Raw genomic sequence first — 21158 nt, 5'->3', positions numbered from 1 at the left:
AGGAACTGAAATTGGCTGACCCAAGCCTGAGGTTAAGATCAGAGATTTGAAAATCACACCACACAAGGTTATCGTCCAACAAGTTTACTTGGAAGTACTAGCTTTCAGAACGCTGCTCCTTTATCAGGACAGCTACTGAAAGCTAGTGCTTCCAAATAAACTTGTTGGACTATATGTTGATGTTGTGTGATTTTCAACTCAGTACACCCCAGTCCAACACCGGCACCTTCACATCATGGCGATCAGAGAGGGTTTCATGTTAAATTGAGAATTATGAACTGCACTGAAACCTTTGTTTTTGAGAAATTCTCTGGCTAACTAGGCGGAACTTTTCCTTGGCAGATAGAATCACAGACTTTTAAGTACAGAAAGAGGCCATTCAACCCACTGTGTCTGTCCCTGCCTTAGCCTTTCTCCTACATTTGAGATACTCTTCCTGATTTCTATTATTATTACAATATGCATCATATGCGACCTTGGTCTTTCTTACTTTCTCATCAATATCCCAGTCATTCAGGGTACTCTAGCTTAAGATACCCCATAATTTACTTCTCCAGGGTATGTACCTAGCTTGCACCCTACTCATCTCTCTTTTGAAATCCCCCATTTTTTCACCCGTTGCTTTATCCACCAAAATGTGTTTCTAATCAATCTGCTCCGGTTCAACTTCTTAAACCCCCAAAATCTACCCTTTTCCAGTCTGGGATCTTGTTTGCTTCATCATTTCCTAGGGCCAGATCCAGCACATCTTTCTCCCTGGTGGGACTGGAAAATGTACTGTTCCAGAAAGTTCTCCTGCACACCTTGCAGGAATTCCTTTCCTTCCATGCCCTAGACTCCACCTTTCTCCCAGTCTACCCTTTTGGGTAATTGAAAACAACTATTACAACACTAATTGTCCTGCAGTTTTCCATAATTCATAAATCCTTAAGATAGTGGAGCAGAGTTAGGCCATTTGGCTCATCAGGTCTGCTCTGCCGTTCGATTATGCTCCTCATCCCCATTTTCCTGTCTTCTCCCCATAACCCTTCAACCCATTACCAATTAAAAGTCCGTCTAACTCCTCCTTACATTTACTCACTGTCCTAGCATCCATTGCACTTTGGGATAGCGAATTCCACAGATTCACAACCCTTTGGGAGAAATAGTTTCTCTTCAACTCTGTTTTAAGTTTGCTACGCCTTGTCCTAAGACTATAACCTCTCATCCTAGAATGCCCCACAATCTGCCAATAGATGCTGTCTTCTGTCGTAGAGGTCTGTAATAAATACACTACAAGGTCACCAGTCTCTTCCTGGCTCTCACCTCCAACCATATAGATTCTAATTTAGGATCTACACTTCATTCAAGGGCTGTGACAATATCTTTGACCGAGACTGCTATACCTCTTCCCTTTCTACTTACCCTGCCACATAACCTGGGATGTTAAGTAACTAGTCCTTATTCTGGCTTCAGCCAAGTTTCTGTCAAAACTTTTATGTCATATCCCCCAAAGCAATTTCTGCTTCCAGTTCTCCAATTTTGTTCATTCTACTCCAATGCATTTACAATTAAACCCTCGCCTTATCTTTTTATTTGCCATTGGGAGCCAAGTATTTATTTGTTCACATCAACACTCAAGCCTTTCCTCACTTTCCTTACCCTTTCCCCATCTTCTCTCTTTTGATCCCACTGGTACAGGTAGACCATCCCTTTCCAAAATCCTGAAATTTGAAAAGCTTATCATGAAGTTTTTCTCTCATTAACAAGGTTGTTTGGCGTGCAAACAGTTAAAAATGTGTTGCTGGAAAAGCGCAGCAGGTCAGGCAGCATCAAAGGAACAGGAGAATCGACGTTTCGGTCGATTCTCCTGTTCCTTTGATGCTGCCTGACCTGCTGCGCTTTTCCAGCAACACATTTTTAAGCTCTGATCTCCAGCATCTGCAGTCCTCACTTTCTCCTAGTGCAAACAGTTAACCCAACTCCCCACCCACTCTGCCCACCTCACTCAGATGCAACATGGGGGCATTGGCAAGGCACCAATTCTGTCTCATGGCCCATGGTACTCACAGGTGCATCTGCTGTTTGGTAAGATTTTTTTTTAAATTTCACTGTTAAACTGTCACTTATTCCAAAATCTGAAAAATTTTGGTCCCAAAGGTTTAGGATAAAGGATTGTATATCTGTACTTCCAAATCTCGACCCATTAATCGGCGCTGTCTTGTGCTCCCACGAGGAGGTTGAACAGTTCATCCACTTTACCCACACCTTCCACCCCGACCTCAAATTTACCTGGACCGTCTCAGACTCCTCCCTCCCCTTCCTAGACCCCTCCATTTCTATCTCGAGCGACCGAATCAACACGGACATTTACTATAAACCGACCGACTCCGACAGCTACCTAGACTACACCTTCTCCCACCCTGCCCCCTGTAAAAACATCATCCCATATTCCCAATTCCTTCGCCTCGTTGCATCTGCTCCCAGGAGGACCAGTTCCAATACCGAACAACCCAGATGACCTCCTTCTTCAAAGACCGCAATTTCCCCCCAGACGTGATCGACGATGTTCTCCACCGCATCTCCTCCACTTCCCGCTCCTCTGCCCTTGAGCCCTGCCCCTCCAATTGCCACCAGGACAGAACCTCACTGGTCCTCACCTACCACCCCACCAACCTCCATATACATTGTATCATCTGTCATCATTTCTGCCACCTCCAAACGGACCCCACCACCAGGGATATATTTCCCTCCCCTCCCCTATCAGCGTTCCAAAAAGACCACTCCCTTCGTGACTCCCTTGTCAGGTCCACACCCCCCACCAAACCAACCTCCACTCCCGGCACCTTCCCCTGCAACCGCAAGAAATGCAAAACTTGCGCCCACACCTCCCCCCTTACTTCCCTCCAAAGCCCCAAGGGATCCTTCCATATCCGCCACAAATTCACCTGCACCTCCACACACATCATTTACTGCATCCGTTGCACCCGATGAGGCCTCCTCTACATTGGGGGGACAGGCTGCCTACTTGTGGAACGTTTCAAAGAACACCTCTGGGACACCCGGACTAACCAACACCAACCAACCCAACCACCCCATGGCTCAACACTTCAACTCCCCCTCCCACTCCACCAAGGACATGCAGGTCCTTGGACTCCTCCATCGCCAGACCATAGCAACACATCTTCCGCCTAGGAACCCTCCAACAACAAGGGATGAACTCAGATTTCTCCAGTTTCCTCATTTCCCCTCCCCCCACCTTGTCTCAGTCCCAACCCTCGAACTCAGCACCGCCCTCCTAACCTGCAATCTTCTTCCTGACCTGTCTGCCCCCACCCCACTCCGGCCTATCACCCTCACCTTGACCTCCTTCCACCTATCGCATTTCCAACACCCCTCCCCCAAGTCCCTCCTCCCTACCTTTTATCTTAGCCTGCTTGGCACACTCTCCTCATTCCTGAAGAAATGTCAATTCTCCTGCTCCTTGGATGCTGCCTGACCTGCTGCGCTTTTCCAGCAACACATTTTCAGCTCTGATCTCCAGCATCTGCAGTCCTCACCTTCTCCATTAATCAACCCACCCCTGCCGTACTAGTTTAAATCCATCCCGACTAAACTATTTACTCTCAGCAGGAGACCTCCAAGTGGTTGTTCAAACCACAATAATTTATTTGGAGATGCAGCAACAAAGACTCTTCTGGTTAGCGGTTATTACTGTAAAAAAAAGCATGAAATTACAACATAGTGGAGGTAATGATGCTTGTGTTGTTTACTCTTTTGTATCAACAGGAGATGTAGAAGCTTGTACAGAAATGGTGAAAGAATATCTGAGAGACATGAGCCAACATTCTTATATTTGCCATGAACATGACGAAATGCTTCTTGAAGACATTTACGTGGATGTCACAATGATTGAGGTTCAAGCAGAAAATAAGTCCGCAAAAAACGCCTCAAAGTGTTTGGACAAGGAATGTAAAATCTATGATATAGCAGAGCGAGAAAGAGCTGCTGTAAACTTGAGCAATCTCCTTAATGTTTCAGGAAAACGACCAAGAGAAACCAAAATAGTTTCCTTACTGGGGAGAGCAGGGATCGGTAAAAGTGTACTTGTCCAAAAAATCTGCCATGACTGGGTGAATGGGTCCTTCAGGCAGTTTGAGTTTGTTTTCTGGTTTAAGTGCAGGATGCTCAATTTTGCAAAGCAATACACGTTAAAAGATCTACTTTTCCAGCCGTTCCTTCCGACCTTAAAGAACACGGACGAAGTATTTCAGTATCTCTGCCACAACTCCCGCAAAGTCCTGCTCATTTTGGATGACTTTGAAGACTTGCATCACCACGATGGCCTGCTGCAGTCCTCAGTGTGTGGTTCAGCAGAGAGACCCCACACCGTCAAACAGCTGCTTGCAGGCCTGCTCCAGAGGAAGTTGCTGAAGGGTTGCACGATGCTCATTACAGCAAGGCCAAAAGAAACCTTCAACCAGTATCTCGGGAGAGTGGACAAAATAGTGGAAGTGCTAGGGTTTCACCCGCTTCATGTGCAGGAGTTCCTGCACAGGTACTTTGAAGACTCCTCTTTAGCTGCTGAAGCCATGGTTTGTCTTCAGGAGCAGCGGTACCTGCTCAGCTTCTGCTCCACCCCTTTACTATGCAGATTCATCTGTTTTGTTCTCAAAACCAAGCACTGGACTGGAGATGGCCGTTTGGTATTGCCATCCACTCTCACTCGTTTATTCCTGAACATTTTTCACGTCCTGCTGCAGGGTAAAACTCAACACATCACAGCTTTGCACAGGCAGAACATCCTGGAGTTGAGCAAACATGCCTTTGCGGGGGTCCAGTGCCATTACAGTGTGTGTGAGGCCTCCAGAGCAGTAGAAATGTCCAACTTTGCTTTGAAGCATGGCCTTCTAAGACCCTTCCTGATGAATAGCGAAGGAAAGGGGCAGGAGTGCGGCAAGACTTTCTCTCATTCTTGCCTGCAGAACTTCCTGGCGGGACTCTACTTGTTGTTTTCCGAAGATGTCAAGTGCAAAGGGTTGATGAAGCTAATCTCCTTGGAGCACAGAAAGCGGAAATCTCAGGAGGACTGGCTCGACGTTGCTCGCAGGTTCCTGGTAGGACTGGCTTTTCAGGAAGGAAATGAGTTCCTTCATGGCTTCTCCCATCATCCAAAGGCCAATGTCAAAGGCAAGAAGCAAAAAAGCCTGCAGAAATATTTGGCTGAACTCGACGTCTCTGCACTCAGCACCAGTAAGTTGGTGGAGTTCTGTCATTGTGTTTATGAAACGCAGAGTGCTGAGCTGACTGCACGGGTAGCTGCTAAACTCGACCAGAGGTTGTCCTTCAGAGGCACGAGGCTGACTCCAGCTGACATCTTTGTACTGCTCTACATGATGCGGAACTCACCAAATAACTTTGCTGTCGACCTGAGGGAAACAAACATCGACTTGCCTGGAATCCAGCAGTTCGTCGAGTTGAGGAATGTCACCTCGTTCAGGTTTGTCCACAGGTCTCCCATATCTGTACATTGAATATAGTGTCCTGCCTACACCTCCCACTTTGCTTTACTTTACTGTTAATGTGGAGATCTAATTCTAATGGAAATCTCATTCCGCTAAACCTCCTTGACTTGATTCCTATCCTTTTTGAAAAGTACTGTGTTTAATCCCCAAATGGGTAAAGAAAGTTAAAATTCACAACACCAGGTAACCTGAAGGAGCAGTGCTCTGAAAGCTAGTACTTTCATTTAAACCTGTTGGACTGTAACCTGGTGATATGTGATTTTTAACTTTGACTCCCCAGTCCAACACTGACACCACCACAACATGGTTAGAGATGGTTGAGAGGAGATTTAATGAGCTCTTCATTCTTTCATTTGTCATTCTTCCTGAACAGAGTGTCGGTATGCGATGTGATAAAACTTTGGGAACATTTGGAGCAAAATGGGTTCCAAGAGCTACTTCGTCAGTCACTTCTTAAATTTTCTGTGAATCCTTTCGAGATTAAGAGTTTGAAAGATATCGATGACCTTGGTTTACTGGTACAAATTCATAAAGATAGAAGATTCCTTTCAAGGTAAGTAAATGCATCTCTTAGTTCTAATTGACAGTCGATGAAAGTTTCTGCCTTCTCTTCCCACACCCCTCAATGTAATTTGCTTTGGAACGTATATTTTTTGTACTTTACATACAATTTAGGAGCAGGAGTAGGCTATACAACCGATTCAACCTGCTCCACTAGTCAATAAGATGATAGCTGATCCGACTATGTCCTCAACGGCACTTTCCCACAAACTCCCAATAATCTTTGATTCTCTTGGGGCAGCACGGTGGCTCAGTGGTTAGCACTGCTGCCTCACAGCACCGTGATAATAAAGCTAATTCATTCATCCATCCTGGCACTACCTTTAGTACTCAAGAGTGTGGTGCTGGAAAAGGTAGCATCCAAGGGTCAGGAGAATCAATGTTTCTGGCATAAGCACTTCATTCAGTCATTTCTGATGAAGGGCATCATGCCTGAAACATCAATTTTCCTACTCTTCGGATGCTGCCTGACCTCCTGTGCTTTTCAGCACCACTCTTGACTCTGATCCCTAGCATCTGCAGTCCTCACTTTCTACTACGTGCAGTAACCAACTTCTACCTTTAGATGGAGCCCTTCAGTGCCATCCAGGAAAAGGGAGATGCTTCAAGGAGGAAGGGAATGACTTAAGGCAATGTTTCACAAGCTTGTTCCCACCATAACCCCATTGTGAAGATCAAAAGCTATCATAACACCACAGACAATGATTTTGGGGAGAGTTGGGGTGGGCAGCTAAGAAGTTAAGGGCTATTAGAATCAGGGTGGACGGGTTTTTAGGTTAGATTAGATTACCTACAGTGTGGAAACAGGCCCTTCGTCCCAACAGGTCCACACCGACCCTCTGAAGAGTAACCCACCCAGACCCATTTCCTTCTGACTAATGCACCTAACACTATGGACAATTTAGCATGGCCAATTCACCCTAACCTGCACATCTTTGGACTGTGGGAGGAAACCGGAGCACCCAGAGGAAACCCACGCAGACACAGGGAGAATGTGCAAACTCCACACAGACAGTCACCCAAGGCTGGAATCGAACCTGGGAATCGAACCCTGTCATAGAATCATAAAATTCCCACAGTGTGGAAGCAGGCCATTTGGCTCATTGAGTCCACACTGATCCTCTGAGTAGTATCCTACCTAGACCCAACCTCCTATTCTACCCCTGTAACCCTGCCTTTCCTATAGCCTTCCACCCAACCTGCACATTTTTGGACTGTGGGAGGAAACCGGAGGACCTGGAGGAAACCCACATAGACACGGGGATAATGTGCAAACTCCACAGACAGTGGTGATCTGATGTCCATGACGTAATTGAATGGAGAACAGGCTGAGTAGCCCGCTCCTGATCTCTGAAGGCTGCTCCCTAAGTTTATTTTTTTCATTTCTTTTTGCATGAAGCATCTACTTCTGTTTAAATTATGATATTTAATTTGAAAATTGAATTTGAAATTTGTAGAAAGCAGTACGTGTCTAGGTAAAATAGTTCTGCTTTTGTGTCAGGTCTGTAGTATGAAAGAAAATAAACTGATGTCATTTCAAACAGGTATCCCTGTGTAATGAAGAGCAACAAAGAAATTTTCATCTTTTGTCTTTCTTATTTTTTCCTGTAACAGCACACACGACACAACAGGAAGTGAACTCTATGAGCTACCTGCTGTCAGGACATTACAGGTGCTGGAGTTTGCGTGAGTAATCATTTTATTATTCTGAATTGACTTGCTTCTTCAGTTTGATATAACAATGATTAGGGTTAAGGTGTCTGTTAACTCAGGAAGTGCCTGCAGAGGATTGCGATGTGAGTTGGTACTTACTGTTCTTTCCATGACTACATAGCTACATTATAACAGGCTAATAGGACATACAGCACCAGTAAAGAGGTCACAAAGCTTTGTCAGCCTGTGTTGTTCCCGCTGATTCTGTTTGTCAATGATGGCTTTTAAGTAGCATAAAAGAGAAAAAAAAGTCAGTTTTGAATGGAGAAAGTTAAAGTTGCTGGTTACAAGTGTGAAAGCCGTGGTATTGTCAACAATGTTTGTAAATCTATTTGTTTCAAACTACTGTATTATTTAAGGAGTGACACTTTAGCATTTTAGAACACTCAGTTCAGATAGAAGCGACAGTCGTAGTGTGATACCAGTCAGCTATGCCATTGTATGGTTAACCTTGGACTGAGAGGGTCTATTCACTGCTGTATCTGTGATAAGAGTAAAAGCAAAATGCTAATCTTGTAGTGAGGATCTTTTTGTGTTACTCAGCTAAGAAATTCTGTGAATACTTTAAGAAATGCATTTCTTCCACTGGCTCCCTTTAAAAAAAATACTGATTTTCTTTACAAAGATTTTTGAAATTTTTCACACCAGAATTTGTTAATGAAGCAGCAAAGACAAGGCAACAAATTCCCTGTTAGCCATGAACAGTAGAAAGCTTCTTCCAAAAAATTATTTCAGGTAAACTCACTGTGAAAATACCTTAATTTTCACAACAAAGTTAGCTCCAGGAGTACAGCTGGTGCAAACTTTAGAAAATATAACATAACATTTCTCAATGAATAATTTTGACTATATTTTTGGTAAAAGCCTGCTATAATTAGATGGATACTAAATATTTTGATTCAGTTATGAGAGAATCTTGCAGCGCAGAGCTAGTGTGTTTGGTCCAGTTTGCAGTGTTCCCAATGGAATTCCTTTTCAATCCACAATCTCTGTTCAAATATTTAACCAATTTCCTCTTAAACGTTATTTCTTCCTAATTTGAAAGATGTTTGACGTCATAACAATTTGCCTTTTCTTTAAAATGTTTTATCTTTCCCCTTGCTTTGTGTACTGATTGTAACAAGATCAGCTAGGTGGACCTCATAAAATAGGAGTTCCTGAATGGGACTGTTAACCTGGTCCAATCACGGAGCCTTGGCTGACAGATATAAACAGGAGTGGCAGCACGGTGGCACAATGGTTAGCACCGCTGCCTCACAGCGCCAGAGACCTGGGTTCAATTCCTGCCTCAGGCGACTGACTGTGTGGATTTTGCACGTTCTCCCCGTGTCTGCGTGGGTTTCCTCCCACAATCCAAAGATGTGCGGGTCAGGTGAATTGCCCATGCTAAATTGCCCGTAGTGTTAGGTAAGGGGCAAATGTAGGGGTATGGGTGGGTTGCAGGTCGGTGTGGACTTGTTGGGCTGAAGGGCCTGTTTCCACACTGTAAGTAATCTAATCTAAATCACCTGTAAATTTAAAAAAAAAGGAAAATAAAAGATAAACAGGAGTAAAAAATAAGCATTACCGCAAGGATGGTAGTGTGGGGGTAAAGAAAGAGAAATATAAACAGGAGTAAAAATAAAAAAAGGAACAAAAAGAAAAAAAATTTAAAGAGAAAAAAGAGAAAAAGAAAAAAAATAAACAAGAGTGAAAAATAAGCCTTACCACAGTTAGGCGGTAGTGTGGGGGTAATAACAAAAAGAAGAAAAATAAACAAAAAAACAGGAGTGTCAGAGGTTCTGTTTGCTCTAGAGGCTGGCTCTGAGCTAGCTGGGTCAGTGTATTGGACTACGTACTTGTAAATAAAAGGTGACTTGGTAATGGGATACCTGCCTTCGTGGAGTTATTTCACTTTGCTTTGTAGATTGTGCCATAGATGTTGACCTAGCATATAAATCAACACCATTTTCCCCAGTCCCAACCATCATCTTTTTGAGTTGAGCCCCCTTTTAAGCATGTCAGAAAGATGGTCCTGAGCAATCACCTTATGGCTTTTATTGAGGTATAGTAATGAGAGGCTGGCCAGCCCACTGCCTGTAGGCAGGGTGATAATTTAAACATGTCACTGAGATTCAAAGCCTTGGATTTAACCTGCTTTTCAGCTTTAAATGTGAACAGCCTGGTTTTCCCAACCTTGGAGAAAACCCAGCAGCTGCAGCAAGGTGCGGATAACCTCAAGGGGAAAGCAAGTGGGGAGGGATGGTGTAGTGGTAATTTTATTGGACTAGTAATCTGGAGCAGCATGTTAATGTTCAGGGGGACATGGGCTTTGAATCCCAACATCGCAGATGGTAAATGTTGAATTCATTAAAAATCTGGAATTAAAAGCTGGTCTAGTGGTGCCCATGCTACAATTGTCATAAAAGCCTATCAGGTTCACTAACATCACTTCAGGAAGGAAATCTACCATCCTTACCTGCTCTAGCCTACATTCAATTCTAGAGCAATTTGGTTGACTTTTAACTGTCCTGTGGTGTTTAGGCTTTTGGAAATAAATGCTGACCCAGCCAGCAGCGTCCATAACCTGTGAACAAATAAAAGAGAATGCTAACACAGTACTGCTTGTGGCCATTAGAGGCCAGCTTCCTCCAGACCCCGAAACTTGCCCAACATCAGTCCAACTTCCACACAAACCTCCCACTGTGACACCCTGACCTGAGGTCAGACCCTCTGCCCCATCTTTCAGGAATGGATTCTCCCTGTCAAAGATTTAGGGATTGGTTTGCACTTTGGTGTTGTTGGAACTTTGGTGTCCCTACAGTGGCTGAGTAGTTAGCACTACTGCCGCATAATACTAAGGGCCTGGTTCAATGCCTGCCTTGGGCAACTGACTGTGTGGTGTTTGCATGTTTTCTCCCTGTCTGCATAGGTTTCCACTGTGTGCTACATGTTTCCTCCAACTGCACACTCCAAAGATGTGTACTTACGTGGATTAGCCATGCTAAATTGCAGTATAGTGTGCAAATTAGGTTTACAGGGATAATGTTGGGGTCTGGGTCTGGTTGGGATGCTCTTCAGAGGGTCAGTGTAGACTCAATGGGCCAAATAGCTTCCACACTGCAGGGGGTCTATGATTTTATTGTAACTATCTCCAGTCCCACTTCCCTAGGGTCAGAAATTGGCTCTCCCACTCCCAATGTACTGTTAAGTAAAAGTATATCCCAGTTTTCTGCTGTAAATTATAAAGATTCAGCATTGCATCATCACTCTCATATTAGCTATTTAATCATAAAGCTGAGCATCCCATGTTTATTTTTAACATTTTTATCAACAGCTACTTGACTGTTGCTCCTGGCCACCTTCATCAATGATTCATTCTGCTCTTGACTTTGTTTACAGTGTCGATAGTATGATTCACGGTTTTGTAATCTGGCCTTTTGCTTAGATGTTGCCCCATAAATGTTCTTTAAAAATCTTTGTTTACTATTATAGAGAGTCGCAAAATAGTGGCTTACTAAAATAGATATTTCAATCTTACAGTCTTGGCCCAGTGGACGGACCTCAGGGGTTTCAAAAATTAACTAAGATTCTACCAGCTCTGGCATTTTTAAAGTATCTAGAGTAAGTAAAAATTTAATGTATTTATCAATGGTTTACTTTGTATGCCTTATAAATTAACCTCACTCTATTTGAAGTGATAATATAAACTATTAATAGCAACTAATTTGTTGCACCATTGGAAATTTCCAATTTCACATTTCTAGTATTTTAATTAATAACTTGCACTATTTTCTATTTTACATTTGCAAAATTTCTAATTCAAAATTTCCAATTTGAAAATTGGTATTTTCAATTTGAAAATTTCAATTTAACATTTCCAGTATTTTCATAAAAACATACTGATTCTTCATCAAACTGGAAAATCACAGCTTTATCTGGTGTGTGAGTTAAACCGAAACAAGAAACCAGCTTAAAGTTGGATAAATAATAAAGCTGTATTTTCACATTAAACTGAATCATTCCATAATATTTGGCTAATGAGTTGGAACACACAGGTGGACTTCATTAATGCATTTCAAAATGCATCTATATTTAGAATTGTACTTGTGTTATTTACAACGTGGCGTGTTTATAAAGACAATGGGATATCATTATTCTGTAGGAAGAAGTATTTACTCAAATGTAATTGTCTGTCATGTGTTTGCTCCATGCATTGTGTCTAAAATCGAAGCAATTTCACATTGGGTTTGTCTATCGCCAAGGGAAACAATTAATTGATTTTGTATCGGTTTTATGGTGGCTGTTCTATAATTTAGTCTTTTGCACAAATGTTTGGCTCATAAATGCTGTTATTCTATAAGGCAAAATCTTAGGTCAAGTAATACAGTGCTGCTTCTGTACCTATGACAAGAGATCATGATACATCATTGGAGTATAGGAGGTTGAGAGGTAACCTGATAAAAGTTTATAAAATAATGAGAGGTATAGATGTCCTTTCCCTAGGATGGGGGATTTCAAGACAAGGGGGCATATTTTAAGGTGAGAGGAAAGAGATTTAGAAAAGACATGAGAAGCAATTTCTTTTACACAGTGGGTGGTTCGCATGTGGAATGAACTTCCTGAGGAAGTGGTGGATGTGGGTACAATTACAACATTTAAAAGACATTTGGATAAGTACATGAATAGGAAAGGTTTGGAGGGATATGCACCAGGAGCAGACAGGTGGGACTAGTTTAGTTTGGGATTATGTTCAGCATGGACTGGTTGGACCGAAGGGTCTGTTTCCGTAATGTAATACTCTATCATGCTTGGCGGTTTTGCACTATTCTTAAGCGTCTGCTGAAGCATATCCACAAGTGTTCAGTGACATCCATCATCTAACTATACCTAGACTGACCCTGCTTTCTTCTGCCCTCCACTTTATCTTTTAGAAGAGATCTCTGCCACTTGTCAACTTTGATCACATCAGTGAAAGATTGACATTTTATTTTCTGAGTGTCACATTTTAGGACTTGCAATTTCAAGCACTTCTTTGCTTGTTGTTTGATTGTGTATGAAATTTTTAGCATATGTCTTGGTGTTCATATTTCAAAGGCCTCTATTTTCTTTCATAGATCTTTACTTATTGTCCAGCTTTCTGAGGCATACAGGGAAGTGAACAGAATGTAGCATCTTATGAGATTTGAATTTCCCTGTTGTTAACATATCCTTTAACTTTACATAATTAGGTCTAGCTATCTCTATCTTCCTCCTATCTGCATCACAATATAACCCATAGGAATATTGTATATGGAATACATTGCAGGAAATGAAGCCTCCACTTAGTGGAGCAATGCAGGTTCACAGGCTAGATTTCACCACACCACCAGCAGATAAACTATTCCACTTATAACAATTCTTAACTTGCGCCAAACTTTCTACTTTATTACTGGAATGGTTCACGTGCAACTGAAATCTTCTGCTATTTTCTTCTAGTCTTGAAGGACCAAGCTCCCAGAAAGTTAAAATGAGTGAAAACAAAATTGGAGATGAAGGAGCTGAGAGACTAGCAAAGGTGTTGTCTAATCTAACATCGCTAGAAAAACTGACGTAAGTTAAAATATTTACTCGACAACATTTTGAAATACAGAACAACCTTGATTATCTGAATGAGACAGGCGGGGAGTATTTTGTTCGGATATGATCATAAACAAAGGAAGAACTTATGGGACCTTGGGATCTTGTTTGGATAATCCAAAATTTGGTTAATTGATGTTCAGATAACCGAGATTGTTCTGTATATGTTAATGTGTCTTGTATTTCAAACCATACATACAAGTGAGTGATTACAATATTTGTGTATTTTTTTAAAAAAAAATTACATTCTTTTCTGGACTGCGTGCACTTTTTACTATCCACGTGCAATGCCCATTTTAAAAGCCAAGGTTTTTCTGCTGTGCCTGAAACTTAATCACCTAAAGGTCAGTTGTTCCCATCATTGTTCCCTCAACCTTTTACAATTATCCTTTTCCATTGTACTCTCCATCTCCTCAACTTTCCTGTGTCTGTTTTTTGTACCTTTTATTCCCACACCCTCCCCTTCTCCTTCTCTCTATGCCTCCTCCCTCTCCATCTCCCCTGTTGTCACCATCTCCTTCCCTCCTTCTCTTCCTAGCCTTTGTCCTCTCCCTTCAGGTGACTAAATAGCAGGAGTATGACAGGGGGGGAGAAGTAAGGGAATAAGAGAAGTCACACCTCACAGGAAAGGTCCGAGCAAACTTGGTAATCTTTGTTACAACACTTAACGGACCACTCTCTCTGACTGACTAAGGTCACAGCAGATTCAGTAATAGATTATAAATGTACATTGAGCAGTACATTTTTCTAGTTTCCTTTACTCATGGATTAGCTTCAGAGTAATCCAAAATTACAACTGCAATATGTAAAACTGCAACACCGTAATTTATTGCTATCTTAGTTCAGTCTTTTCTTATCATCCTTAAATATTGATTGAATATCCAAATTATTTTGAAGTAACTTGCTTTTATTTTGCTTTTCAGATTGTCGCGGAACCAAATAGCTGACCGAGGAGCACAGGAGCTGGCTAGATCACTTCCCAACCTGAAGTTTTTAAAGACACTGAGGTAGGTTTTAAAGTAAATACCTTTTCAGGTATTTTAGGAGAATGACTTTGTCATAGAAGCTCCTACATCCAAGATGTGACCTTATTTTTTGTCATGCAAGCCAATCTCCTAGCCATGGACTCCATTTAGACTTCTCATTGCCATGGAAAAGCAACCAACAACATCAAAGACCCTTCCTACCCCCAGTAATACTCTCTTCCAACCTCTTCTGTCAGGCAGAAGATGCCGGAACTTAAAACACACGAACCAACAGGTTCAAGAACAACTTCCCCACTGTTATCAGACTGCTGAATGGACCTCTCTAATTTCAAATCTCACATTAATCTTGCTTTGGTGCACCTCCTGTGTAGCTGTAACCTTGCATGTCTCGTTCTGTCTAAACACCATATGAGTTGTATGTCCTTGTATATTATAAGCTGCCTGTACTGCTTGCAAAACAAAATTTTTCACTGTACTCAGCTACATATGACAACAATAAATCAAATCAAATCAAATCAAACTTACTCTTTGGATTTTCCAGCAGCAACATCCATGAATTTTAATTAAACTTTTAAAATTAACACATAAGTTTACAGTGATGTGTCCCAGATGCTGGAAGGATCTGTTTGTCACAAATTGGCAAAAATATTATTAAAATTTAAGTCAGTTTTAAGTGTTCCATGCAACTGTTTTACTTCCCATGTCAGTTTAAGGACATTGATAAGATAATACATTGCTGAATCTTCCCACGCATTTTCCCACAAACCTGTCCAATTTCAAGAGTCCTGAAACCATCTCTCAGGTGACCTGTTCCCTTGCTCCTGCAAAACTGCTTGTGAATGAGTTTTTCTGACACATCCATTCACTCATAGAGAAACATTCAATGTTAAGATCCAGTGTTTGTCCTGCCATTCCACAGTGTCATGTCAAGAGAACACTCCACTGCTGCCACAATGTGATCATAGGTATATCTGCCTTATGTGAAAATAAATCTGGAGTTGGTGATTTCAAGCTTTTTAACTTACCGTTAATTAGAAATTAGATTTTAATACTTCACCTATAAACATCCTGAAATGAACCTGTTTGCTTTGTACACCTTTAATATTTTACCATTTGAGTGTTTTATTCAGTGGGGTTCTTTCCATACTAATACTTTTGAGGTTGCATCAAGTATCAAAGCAAAGTTAATTATTTAAATTTAACACTCTAATTTCAGTCGCCTCTTCTGCCATGTCAAAAATACAACTAATTACTAATCCGCCCTTTGTCTGATCCCATTTCACTTTATTTTACAGTCTGTATGACAATATCATTGGTGACAAAGGGGCAGAAAAATTAGCAGAAATACTCCCAATAATGAAGTCGTTGAAAGTTCTAGAGTAAGTATCAAGTTGGTGATAACTGTGTAAAAACAGGGCTGGGGGGTAATTACTTGCACCTCTCTTTGTTTCTAGCTATACTGATCCTTCCTTGCTGAAATTATTGTAGAAATTGGTATGTGTAAATTGCACAATATAAAGAGATTTCTGCAGACTGAGGTCCTGCATCTGAGCTGTGATCTAGAGTATAGCTCTCATTATTCTGATCCTTGCTGCTTTGGATCACCCCAGTATCTCCATTATGAAGCAGTGTAGGAGCAACATAAATACACACAGAAGCATCTTGAGTCTGTTTCTAAAGCCTCTGTTAAATCTGTGATTGTGTGAACCTGGTGAAAATCTTCTTTGTTTACAAGTTCTACAGCAACTTGAGTGTTAGAAAAGGGAATGCTTATTGAATGCTGTCAAAGAAATGGCAAGATGGGTCTTTGTTACATCCCTCTCCATTGGAGCTGGGATTGGGGAAGTGTGTTCCTCCGAGCAGGTCACTGCTGATCTGATCTTGACCCATTGTGCAGGCTAAGATATTGACATGAGATATTGATCAAGGCCCATGAGCCAGATTTGATCCTCAGCCTCAGGTGAAATGTTTCTGGAAATGTGATGGTCTCTATTGTTAAAGCATCCACCTGACTTGTGGCACAGGTTTACAGCACTCCTTTATGGGCGGCACGGTGGCACAGTGGTTAGCCCTACTGCCTCACAGCGCCAGAGTCCCGGGTTCAATTCCCGCCTCAGGCGACTGACTGTGTGGAGTTTGCACGTTCTCCCCGTGTCTGCATGGGTTTCCTCTGGGTGCTCTGGTTTCCTCCCACAGTCACAAAGATGTGCGGGTCAGGTGAATTGGCCATGCTAAATTGCCCACAGTGTTAGGTTAGGGTTATGGGTGGGTTGCGCTTCGGCAGGTCGGTGTGGACTTGTTGGGCCGAAGGGCCTGTTTCCACACTGTAAGTAAGTAATCTCCATCTGCCTGTTTTGGATTTACAGTTCCCAAGTCCATAAAACTAAGAAGCAGAACTAGCTATTCAGTCCATCTAATCTGCTCTGCTATTCAGTGGGATCATGGCTGATCTGATCAACTTCCAACTCTTTCTTGCCTTCTTTCCATTCCTTTAACCTCCCTGCTCTTGTATTCCACGTTGCTCTTAATAAGACCATAAGACGTAGGAGCAGATGTGAGACTGATAGCATTACATTTTGTTTTAAAACAGTGAAATATGTTGGAAATTACATTTTATAGGCCCTGTATATAAGTGTAATGGTTTTATTTGTTTGAATTAGATTTGGCTTCCAAACAGTAATGTTAACTGAGCCCTTTTATTTTATTTCTGTAGTGTTAAATTTAATAAAATCACAGATACGGGAGCCCAGAGGCTGACTCAGAGTTTAAAAGATTGTCCCCATATTGAGACAATATGGTAAGTTTGACAAAGTTTCATAAATGATTAATTTGTCCTATCCCTCTTAAAATCTTCCCTTTGTTTTATACTTGGGATGTACATTAGGTAAGTACAGCACCATACATTTTGAACTTCCAACAATGTTATTTTCAAAACTGGGTTGCTCTGAATAATTATTTAACTTCCTTCCCTGCTGTTTTGAAAGACTAATGGAGGGGCTCCTATTGGTCTTCCAGGTTCAGGAACTCACTCCTTATTTGGGCATTGAATGGGCATTCAGAATACTGTCCAAAGCCAGAGCATGTTTTGGGTATGGGATCCAGAAAAATGATCTAGTCATTAGGGTCCTGCTTTGTCTCACCCTCACACCCACGTGCTGTCTCGATCTTCCCTAACGGTCGGCACAGATCATTGGATATTGTGCAAGGAAGGAAATCTGCACTAATCTTTTCTCCGTCCCCAGCTCAGGGACACTGAGCCCAGTCATAGTGTTTCAATGCTTAGATCAACCAACCAATTTGACTAAAACCATTCTCATTTACCTGCACAAGTGTCTTCGTTTTGTTGATGCACACCACTCCTAACATTCAGTAACAGAATTCATGGTGGGGGTTGAAATCAATTGTAGCCATCCTGCCACCGTGTTAGTTAAGATAAGCCTTCGTTATCTTTGTGCCCAAATGTTACATTGAACATTGTTCTTACCCGCTAGACAGTGAGGGAGTTTGTGTTATGGTTTACAGCTATCTGTTCTCACTCTACAGGCTGTGGAGCCCAACAATTACACACTGGATGTCTGAACACATTCAACAGATTGATGTTCGAATTAATTTACAGTAGGCAGTTCTTAATGCTCAGGTAAAGTCTCAAATAAGTGTACCAATTTCTCTTCTCTTTAATACTTAATTGTGAGTTAGAGTTTGACTACTTTCCTTACTATTTCTTCTCAATAGCATTCTTATTTGTGACATAATTTATACTTGAAAGCTAGCATTTAGAAATGTGTCCTTTGTTGTTAGTTTTTATGCCCTTGCTACTTTAGAGGGGAGATGGACATGAATCCAGCAAGCCAGAAACCCAGGCTAATGGACATCTGGTTTCAAATGCTATTATGGCAACTGGTGGAATTTTAAGTCAATCAACAAATTTGGAATATAAAACTAACACCAATGATCCTGACAACTATATAATTAAAATATGATATGTTTAAATCTATTGTCTTTACCTGGTCTGATCCACGTGTGACTTTAGACCCTCAGCATTAATTGCCTGGCATGTCACTTAGATCAAGTGAACTTTAGGATGAACTTTAACAACTCTCTCTACCAGTCCTACCACTTTTAATGACATATGCACATATAAACATTCAGGTTTCTCTGCTCCTGCACACACTTTAGAGTGTATATTTTGTATTGAATCTTCATGTTGTAACATGCATCAGGAGGTATCACCTCACATTTCTCTCCATTGAACTCACCTGCCATCTCTCCTCCCAATCCACCAACATGTTAATGTTGTGTTGAAACTCTGCACCAATCCTCACAGTTTACAATTCTTTCAAATTTTGTCTTGTTCACAAACTTTGAAAGTGTTCGCCAACCACCAAGCTGTAGACTTGAAGTGCAGGTTCATTGTTCCTTGAAAATAAGAGTCACAGGTAGAGAGAATAGCGAAGAAGGTGTTTGGTACGCTTGCCTTTATTGATCAGAGTATTGAGTACAGGAGTTGGGAGGTCATGTTGCAGCTGTACAGGACATTGGTTAGGCCACTTTTGGAATATTGCGTGTAATTTTAGTCTCCCTCTTATAGGAAGGATGTTGTGAAACTTGAAGGGTTCAGAAATTATTTACAAGGATGTAGCCAGGGTTGAAGGGTTTGAGTTATAGGGGGAGGCTGAATAGCGTGGGTCTGTTTTCCCTGGATCATTAGAGGCTGAGGGGTGATGTTATAAAGGTTTATAAAATCATGAGGGACATGAATAAGGTAAATAAACAAGATACTTTCCCTGGGTTGGGTGAGTCCAGAGCTAGAGAGCATAGGTTTAGGGTGAGAGGGGAAAGATTTAAAAGGAACGTAAGGGGCAACTTTTTCCACACAGAGGGTGGTGTGTGTATGGAATGAGCTGTCAGAGGAAGTGGTGGAGGCTGGGACAATTGCAACATTTAAAAACCATCTGGATGGGTATATGAATAAGAAGGGTTTTGAAGGATATGGGCCAAGTGCTGGCCAATGAGAAAAGATTAATTTAGGATATCTGGTCAGCATGGACAAATTGGACCAAAGGATCTGTTTCCATTACTGTACAACTCTGACTCTGTCAAATGTGCACTCAGTTTGAATGGAGTGAAAAGCATTGAAAACTGCTCCAATAGGAATCTTTCCAGCAGGCAGAGAATCAAGATGTCTGGGCTGGTTTATAAGTCTAATCCTACAAGTTCAGTGTCCTAACCAATACCATCTTTCCTTCCTTTTTTGTCTTCGCCTTTCCAGTGAGGCAAGCTAATTTTACTTCAAATGGAACACAGCAAATCAACATTTTCTTTGTGCTTTGATTACAGTTTTGTACAAGAATGCACAAATCAGCAGGAATTGCAGGTGAAATCTTTATGCTTCATATTTCTTCAGACTAAATTGAAAAGCATCAAGCTTCGACATTGCACAGCCTGTAGACCAGTGGTACCAGTAGCAATGCCAGACATCACTTTGCAGATTGCTTTCATCGTCACGAAACAGCAGAAATATCAATGAAGACTTTGCCACATGTATCAAAATCAGGGGAAGGCTTAGAATGTGGAAATTGCTATCATGTAAAGTTGTTGAGATGAATACTATTTAAAGGAAAGCCAGATAGGTTCATGAGAACAACAAATCAAGAGGTGATTTTTTTTGCATGGAGATGAAGTCAATTGGGAACAGGCTGTGGAGCATAACAACATATATGTGCTGGACTGAATGGCCAATTTCTGTGCTATTCTCTGTTCTGTTCTTTTTATATAAAGCCTTCATAGATTTTCCTCCCTTACTTATCAACATTCTTTGTATCAAGAGATCAATGTTTATTATGGTTTTGTTTTCTTGAGATCTTCACTGTCATTGTCATTCAGGATAGTGTATAGGGAGAACAATGCAATGCAACTTTGCAGTCTCCCATGAGCGGACCTGTGAAACCATATGCCAATCATTCTACAGGTTCATTGTTGCTATTGCGAACAAAATCAATATACCAAATTCTATTGAGCACATTCTTTATACACAGCCTAACCTATGGAATATTTAAAAAGAAACTTGAATCTTATATAAAATTTTGCACTAAATGAATTTTCTATTGCACGCGGTTACTTTATTGTAGTGTTGGTAGTTGGCTGTTGTTGCTTATGTATCAAAGGGACCATATTAGTGTGCTTTCCTTTGGCAAATATATAAACAGCTTGTATTTATGTAGCACCTTTTACATTATAAAACATCCCAAAGCACTTCACAGGGGCATTATAAAACAACCTTGACACCAGTCCACATTAGGAGAGATTAGAACAGTTGATAAAGAGCTTGCTCAATGGAATGGATTTTAAGGAACATTTTTGAAGAAAGGAGGAGAGGTTTATCTGAGGAATTCCATACTTTAACACCTTGCCACTTTAAGGCAAGGTTACCAACAGTGGAATGATGAACATAAAGGTTTCACAAGAGGCCAAAATTAAAGGAGTGCAAATATCTTGGAGGGTTGCAGGTGATTACAGATATTAGAGAGAGTGCTGAGTATTTGGAAGGATCAAGAAACAAGGATATTAATTTTAAAATTGAAGCATTGTTTAATTGAGTGAATACAGGGATAATGAATGTATAGGATTTAGTAAAATTTAGGACAAGGGTATGCAAAAGGGCAGCTAATTTCTGAACATCATGTTACACACTACTGCTTTAGTTAGAGCAAATTTAAGTCACTTTCCAGAAATAAATACCCAAAATGGTCTTGACTTAGTTATGCACTGCAATAGTTTTTGATAACCAAATGATGAA

General features: G+C 41.2%; 1 protein-coding gene across 1 annotated transcript in view; it reads left to right on the top strand.

Moving 5' to 3' along the window:
• Positions 1 to 21158, top strand: part of ciita (class II, major histocompatibility complex, transactivator) — a 90466-nt gene extending 69308 nt beyond the window's left edge. The window contains exons 13-22 of the mRNA XM_060840491.1: positions 3769 to 5479; positions 5878 to 6057; positions 7680 to 7751; positions 11301 to 11381; positions 13236 to 13349; positions 14300 to 14383; positions 15658 to 15741; positions 17076 to 17159; positions 17906 to 17999; positions 19700 to 21158. Of these exons, the coding sequence (XP_060696474.1) occupies positions 3769 to 5479; positions 5878 to 6057; positions 7680 to 7751; positions 11301 to 11381; positions 13236 to 13349; positions 14300 to 14383; positions 15658 to 15741; positions 17076 to 17159; positions 17906 to 17981 (2486 nt within the window). The 3' untranslated portion in view covers positions 17982 to 17999; positions 19700 to 21158. The remainder of the gene's footprint in view (positions 1 to 3768; positions 5480 to 5877; positions 6058 to 7679; positions 7752 to 11300; positions 11382 to 13235; positions 13350 to 14299; positions 14384 to 15657; positions 15742 to 17075; positions 17160 to 17905; positions 18000 to 19699) is intronic.

Source organism: Hemiscyllium ocellatum, chromosome 20 (assembly GCF_020745735.1).
Source record: "Hemiscyllium ocellatum isolate sHemOce1 chromosome 20, sHemOce1.pat.X.cur, whole genome shotgun sequence".
Taxonomy (NCBI): domain Eukaryota; kingdom Metazoa; phylum Chordata; class Chondrichthyes; order Orectolobiformes; family Hemiscylliidae; genus Hemiscyllium; species Hemiscyllium ocellatum.
This window is presented reverse-complemented; position numbering and strand designations above follow the sequence as displayed.